This window comes from Nicotiana tomentosiformis, chromosome 12 (assembly GCF_000390325.3).
Source record: "Nicotiana tomentosiformis chromosome 12, ASM39032v3, whole genome shotgun sequence".
Classification (NCBI taxonomy): Eukaryota; Viridiplantae; Streptophyta; class Magnoliopsida; order Solanales; family Solanaceae; genus Nicotiana; species Nicotiana tomentosiformis.
The window spans coordinates 48,774,861-48,782,832 of record NC_090823.1 but is presented as its reverse complement, the minus strand read 5'-3'; the positions used below and the strand labels follow the sequence as shown (position 1 = coordinate 48,782,832).

The window sequence follows — 7,972 nt, the reverse complement described above, 5'->3', positions numbered from 1 at the left end:
TCAAAGCTCTAAAATAGCTTGAATTCCTGCCATAACATCTACATAGCTCGGGATCACTCCTACAAAGCATAAAACATACAATAAGTGCAAAACACTAGCGATTAACACTCAAACTCAATTAAAGTGCAGTAAATTAGGGTGCGATAAGCAACTAAAACACGCAATTATAGCCTACCATCACACATCAACACAAATAACCTCCCAGCTGGCATGATTTAACTGACCAGTGAATCCATCAGGACCACTAGCACTAGTACCATTCAGACCATACACTGCTGCCTTAACCTCTTCCATAGTGGGTTCTTCCCACATCCTTTCATTTTGCTCAGCAGAAATCATCCTATGGACATGATTAATGATATCAAAGTTATTAGGAATCCTTTCTTCAGTGAATTGAGCCTGGAAACAGTCTACTACCTCCTTTTCCATTTCTTCCTGGGATTCAATCCAATTATCATTTTTGTCCAATATTCTAGATACTTGCAACCTTTTCCTCTTGCCTCTCACATGAGCATGAAAGAACTTAGTGTTTCTATCCCCATCCTTAAACCACTGCATTCCAGCCTTTTGTCTCCACAACTCTTCTTCAAGGTGATAGTATTTTGTAAGATCAGCTTCTACCTTATGCAATTTTGCTCTATTCTGGGCTGTTGGATTCAATTCAAACTCTATCTCATGCACCTTAATTACATCCTCCAGTGCTGCAACTTGTTTAAAAATGTCTCCAAATGTCTCCTTTGCTCCAAGCTGCCAAAGCAGTCTTCACCTTCTTCAATTTACTTTGAAATAAAATGAATGGATTCCCCATGGTATCTTTTATCCAATTCTCTTTCACCACCTTCAGAAATGTCTCATGTTTGGTCCAGAAGTTAAGAAACTTGAAATGTTTCTTAACTTGGACAGTGTCAATGTTACAAGATAATAAGAGAGGGGCATGGTCTGAGCCATACTTGATCAGGTGCTCTACCTCTAATGCTGGGAATAAATCTAAAAACTGTTGATTTGCAAAGAACCTATCTTGCCTCTTAAAGATGCAATCAATATCAGAACTCCCATTCCACCAAGTATACAAACTCCCTTTGAAGCCCAGATTATACAATGTACATGTGTCCATACAATGTGTAAAGTCTTCAACTTCAGTCAAGTACACTTTCTCCTCCTCAGATAGAATCACATTGAAATCTCCTCCTACAAGCCAAGGAGATTCCATATCTGAAGCTAAGTGGTACATGGAATCCCATAGCTCAATTCTTGCTATAGCATCACATTTGGCATATAATAGTATTATATATAACTCCTTACTCAGATTCCTATGAAATAGCTTCAATGTCATTTGTTGTTTCATGTTCATCACAATGTCTACATCAATATCTTCATCAACAAAAGCCCATATCTTGCCATTCATATTAGCATAAGCAGAGTGAATCCCCAGCTTCCTTCTATATTCCTCCAACTTGTTGATGTCTTGCCAAGGTTCCATCAATCCTAACAAGTAAAAATTGTACTTTCTATGTAGGTTAAGCAACCTGTCGAAAGCCTTTTTTGTGTTTATCGACCTCACATTCCAAACGAGAGCATTATCCGTAAGATTATTTAGAAAGAGAGATAACACTCCTCTTTGGTTGCAACCTTAATGGTACATTATATTTACTATTTTTCTTTTGTCTCCTTGAAGGTTTGCCAACTGATTTCTTCTTGTCCATACTTTTGGGAGAAATATCACCATCTCTCACTGCTTGTTTAAAGTTTGCCGCTGTAGATTCCTCCTCTATGTCCTCCCCCAAGTCTTCCTCTTCACCTTGTTCATCATCCATCACCTGCAGAGCCAATGGGTTTGGTTCATGATTTTTGGCTATCATTCCCAACTCCTTTTGACCCCTATTATTAATAGGATTCATTTAGCCAAAATACCACTTGTTATACTGAAAGTTTCCCCAGCTAATATCCCAGGATCATCTACAACCGGAGTAGCTACTTGCATAACATTGATGCTTTGCCCAGATTCCAGTGTACTTACCATAGGAACCAGAGCAATTTGATCTTGTAATCTCCTTGTAGACTCTTTCAATATCTCAACATTCACTTTCCTTGCCATCATAGCATCTTGAATAGTTTTAAACTACAAATTGTAGACATCCCCTAGCATATCATTACTTGGCTGCCTAGCTGCCTCACCATCATTCTCATCTTCTACAAATTGTACCTCCCCATCAGATTCTTTTCCACTTAACTAAACTTTTTCCTCCTCTTTCTCATGATCATCTTCTACTAATTGATCCCCTTCATCATCAGAATCTTCTTCCATATGCTGACTCCACATCCGTCCCATTAATGGATTACTAGACACAAATGTTTGTGAAGGTATATCTTGGCAGGACTGGTTAGTCATAACACCCTGCTTCAAGTAAGCTCCTTGTTGATCCTTGTTGACATTGTCAGTGTTCTCCTTTGATGCATCAGATTCCCTCAATTGGCTTTTGTCATTCTCCTTTGGCAGCTCAGCTGTATCATTTGTATTTATAGTTTGTGATGGAACTTCTTGACAAGATGTATTAGTTACAACTAAGTTTCCACCAAAAGCTCTATTCACCCATTGTGCAGTAGTCTCTTTAAAAAATTCTCTAATACTCCCTTTGCTTTTAGGATTAGTACTCTGCCCTCCATTTGCTACTTCAATCCCAGTTGTGTTTGGATTAAATACTATTGTCGCCAGATTTAATTTCCCTTTGGACTTAGGAGTAGGTTTTGGACTTCGAATAATCATATCCTCTTCCACCAAAGTCAATTGATTGTTCTCATCTTGTTCACTTTCTTTCACCTCCAGTGCTGCATATTTGTTAGTTGTTTGAACATCTTGGACTAGTCCTTTATCAACTGGAACTAGTTCCATTCTAGTTCGATCAACTGCAACTATTTCCTTTCCAGTCTTGACATGATCCTCCACCTACTTTGTACCATTCTTGACTCGAATGTCTCTTACTTCTTTCCATTATTCACCTACGTTTCCAACCACCTTACCACTTGATAAGATCTTAATTGGATGATTAACACTGTTCTTTTTTCCTTCCATTTTGCTCAGCACCTTCTCCACCTTAAACAACATGTACTCCTTGTTTGACTTTTTCATTGTGCTCCATTAATTCTGGGTGAATCCGCCAACATTCAAATTGATCATGTCCTTGTAATTTACATTTCTTGTAATACTTAGGTAACATATCGTATTGAATTTTTCCCCACTCAGTCCTTATCTCCACAGTAGATTCATTCTCAATATCCATTCAAGCTTTCTTAGGCAAATCAGCTAACAAATCAACAAGGACCTTAACCCTTGCACAACTAGGTCTCTTCTTATTGATAGTAGATATATCTAGATGTAGAGGCTTCCCCACAGCTGAAGCTAAAGACAATAAACATTCTTTGATAAAAAAAAGTTGGTAACAAACCTGGTAACGAAATCCACGCCATAGCCTTTGGAGTTTCTTTTCCGGCCTTGAATTTATTATCATAGATCAATGGTCGCAATTGGTACTCACACCCATCCTTAGCTTTAACATAATAAGCATTTTTGGACGTAAAATTAATAAAATGTTCCCATAATATCAATCTAATTAAGACATGTGAATCTCTGAGGAAACTAACACTACATTCTCCTTTGATTCCACATTGACTTGGGATGATTCTACGTAACTCCTGAAGTTCTGGACAACCATACGACAATTTGCCAACAAACGTAACGAAAGGTTCTCCATGTAAAACAATAGCTCGTCGCATAGGGATAGGATCTACATTAGGTTTTGGATTAGGGTTCGACGTCTGCATGGGTTTGTTTTGAACGGCTGGTTTGAGTATGTTAGTATAATCTAGGGACTGGGAGTTGTTATTTGTGGTCGTAGTGGTTGGGGCGAGGGAGGGAGGAGGCTGACTAGCGGGAAAAGATAGATGGCCGCCGCCGGGACGGCTATGGCAGCGCTCAACAGGTGGCTGAGTAAAATAGTTTATGTATGCCTTAAATATGGCTGTCCAATGGGATGGGACGGGACATGACAAAATTAATAGGACGGGACGACATTTAGCCGAGACGGTAGCGGGACGGGACAAAACGGGAAGAAACAATAGGCCCATCCCGTCCCGCTAACAAACGGGATGGGAGGGGACGGGACGGGACGGATGGTAGGTCCATCCCATCCCGCTAACAAACTGGATGGGACGGGACGGGATATGACAGGACGGGACGGGACGAGTTCGCGGGCCTTAAGTGCCGTTTTAAAAAAATAATCTATTTAAGCATTGAGTTTGGCAACGACTATTCTTTTGACAATGACTAAGTTTTTAAAGTTTGCAACAACTAGTTTTTTGACTTATTTAATAAACTTAAAAATTAAACGGAAATTAGGAAACTAAGTAAATAATTATAAAATATTAAAACAAAAGACTTGTAATGAAATATTCTAGTAATTATAAATTTATAATAGAGTTATAATTTATTTAATATAATTTAAAGCCATTAAGTAACTAAGTAAGAGTGTAAGACAATTCATAAAAATAATTCAACGCTTAGAGCCTTTTATTTTATTAATAGAACTTTCAAATCTCACGTACAAATATAATTCTTTTGAAGAGCACCTAATCTATGCAACCACCTTCTAGCAAGGGTTCTGTTTGAACTAGGCCTCTTAGTAGCCAATTATAAATTATCATACTAATATTTGTAAGCTCCTATATAACTTCGTTGTAACTTATCTATAATTTTTTTTGGATATTGTTCTGGAATTGGCAATGTTGATTGATGTTCCATGAGTTCCATGCCGTCATCGCTCCCAGTGCTAAGTATCTCATTGTATTCTTCTTATTCCCTAGTGGTTAATTTTTCAAAACCAAGATTTCTTCTTTCTGAATTAATCCAATCTCTGAATAATACAGAAATCTCTAGGCTGTCCTCCGCTAATGAATGTCTATGATCTCCGATTTGAAATCTTGCAGCGCTAAAAGCGCTCTCCGATGCTACTGATGATGCTTGAATAGCAAGAATATCTCGGGCCATTATTGAAAGTGTTGGAAAAGTCTTGCCACGCTCCCTCCACCATGCCAAAAGTTATTCGTTGCCTTTTTCGTCTTTAATACTTTCCAATCTTTGATTAAGATAAGAATTAAGTTCATCATCAATAGAGGAATCAAAACCTATTATATTATTCATATCTTCCCATAGAACTTCTACTCTAGACATAGAAGTAGAAGGAGCAGTTTCACCACCTGTTATTTCCATATATTTATATTTATCAAATATTGATCTAACATAAGAATATATGTTCGCTTGGCAGTCTTCGAGAGATGGTTGTTCATTTTCTTGAATTGCTAAATTCTCATAAATATTACGAATAAGTCCCTTTGCACCTCTACCTGTGTTGTAAGCAAGTGACCCATAATTCGATAAGTTTCTTCCTTTCCTGTGGATCGGGCTGAACGCCTCAGTAGTATAATGAGATGCATCTCTAGTTTGCACCGGTTGAGCATCAGCAGTGTACACACCACTCTTGATCGGGTCATACGACCTCGGCATAATCGTGCGTAATACCGCTAGGAGTCCGAATATTCATGAGATTCCCCTTGATTGAGACATGACACTTATATGGTATTCCTTATCCGTTTGAGATTGTACTTGATATTTCTGATCTACTGAGATAGCACATGAGATTTGAGAGATTTATATCATTAAAAGAAACATTGGAGAATTATGTGAGTTACAGTTTTTACCTCATTGTTACTATTGTGTTTCATATCTGTTTATAATTTATTATATTGCTTTGTTGGACTTCTAGTAAGTGTCAATGTCGACCCCTCGTCATTACTTCTCTGAAGTTAGGTTAGATACTTACTGGGTATACATTGATTTATGTACTCATGCTATACTTCTGCACTAAATATGCAGGATCTGACAGGTTCATATGGTGGTCATCTTGGCACGTAGGCGTAGCTGCTGAGGGGACTTTATGGTGAGCTGTATTCCATGCTATGTGTCGCAACCCACAGAATCTCCATCATATTTACTTACTTTCTCCTGTCTAATTTATATTCCAGACAGATGTGTTATTACTATAGTACTCCTTAGTAAATGCTCATGCACTTGTGACACATAGTTTTGGGATATTCTAGTTGATATTTATGGCTTTGCTTTAATATTGTCACCTTTTATTTTATTTCTTACTAATATAGTATGTACTTATGATTTTAAAAGTAATAAAATGAATAATTATTTTGATGATTCACGGTTGGCTTGCCTAATGATGACGTTGGATGCCATCACGACCTATTGTGGATTTTGGGTCGTGACAGCTTGGTATCAGAGCTCTAGGTTCACATAGATCTCACGAGTCATGAGCAAGTCTAGTAGAGTCTTACACATCGGTACAGAGACATCTGTACTTATCTTCGAGAGGCTACAAGGCTGTTAGGAGCACTTTCCTTCTTCATTCCTCGTCGTGCAATTTGATTTTGTTGAAGCTTATGCCTTCATTTCCTTCCTACTCATTCCTATACGATGTTGAGCGCTTGTTATCAATTGGGCATCGAAGAGTTGTAGTGGTACTGCAGATGCGGTGCAGGATGTTTCTCTTTGCGTATTCGGGCAGGCTATTATCGTCGCCTGGTGGAAGAGTGTTCTGTCGTTTCTGCCCACTGTTAGTGTTGCCTATGATTTCGAGGCTATGCACAATGTATTATGATGTTCAAACATTGTTATCGCGCAGTGTTGGTCTAAATGGTAGGGTGCTTATTTTTGTGTCATGGCAGTGAATGACTCGAAAAGATGATTTCTCGGTTCATGTTTTAGAGGTTCGGCATTTAATTCCAGCGGAGGAAAGGTAATTAGACTATGGATGACCAGACCTTGGTTGATGGAGTAGTGAGACTTGATATTTTCGAACTTGGTGGTATTCTCATTTATGATGTGGTATCGTTGTCCTTGTTGGAACACATTAAGAATATCGGTGTTATGGTATCCTTTGATTTGTCTTCGGGGCAGGATGTTGTGGTATGGTGCCTAAGCAGCGGTTGTCAGAGATGGCGGTGTATGTCGGCTTCAGGGTCGAATCGGTGTTTCTAATGTTGATGGCTCGAGAGAGATAATCTTTATGAAGGCTCAGAGTTGGTGGCAATTTATCCGTTCGGGTGCTACAAAGATGGATTATGATTTGAGGTAGCATTTTGGCAGCGAAGGAGGAGGAAGGACATAGTGGGAGGTGTCTCGCGGTGTTCGAATTGCTAGCAGATCAAGTATGAACAACATGGGCCGAGTAGTTGCTTAAGGAGATGGTTTAACTAAAGTGGGAGTGGCAGAGTAGCGTATGGATTCTGTGGTAGGATAGACATATACTTTGAGAAAGTTTAGAGCAATTTGGAGATCATGGTGGACAGTGACTAAGTCTATGAATTTCATTTGGGATGGTGGCTACTGTACTGAAGAAGTTTGAATATGACGGAAAGGAGTTTGCTTGGAATGAAGAGAGGTGTGAAAGCTTGATTATCGTTTTGGGATGCAACATGACTTCGAATTTTGGAACGTATAGTTGGACCTTTAGTTGATGTTAGTGGGGAATGAATAGACTCTTACAGCTGCGGACGAGCATGGGCTCAGGAGGGTTTATTGATTTCATGGTAGTTGTAACCAGGGCAATGTCGTTGGAAGACATCGATATGGAATTACACAAGTGGGATATCTCCTGTGAGTAGGCTAGCAGTTGCGTAATTTTTGATAAAGTTCCTACGAAGAGTTCTACTTTCTACCCAGCGGGAGGCATGTACTGCGATGTGATCTTGGTCGCATGAAGACGATGGTACGGCTGTCAGGAGGTCGAATGTGCGATTGTGGCTGATAATTTAGAATGTTTTATGAAAAGTTTAACAGGAGATTATGAGAAATTTGGCGGGTTAACAGTGCGAGATCACGGTAATTGAGAAGGAGGAGTCATTGTGGGTT

General features: G+C 39.0%; 1 protein-coding gene across 1 annotated transcript; it reads right to left on the bottom strand.

Moving 5' to 3' along the window:
* Positions 1–1,898, bottom strand: LOC138902600 (uncharacterized). The gene is made up of 4 exons (XM_070190484.1): positions 1,652–1,898; positions 839–1,485; positions 225–747; positions 1–59 (listed from the first exon to the last, which is right to left on the bottom strand). The coding sequence occupies exons 1-4, from the start codon at positions 1,896–1,898 to the stop codon at positions 1–3; spliced, it is 1,476 nt and encodes a 491-aa protein (XP_070046585.1).
* Positions 1,899–7,972: the final 6,074 nt, after the last annotated feature.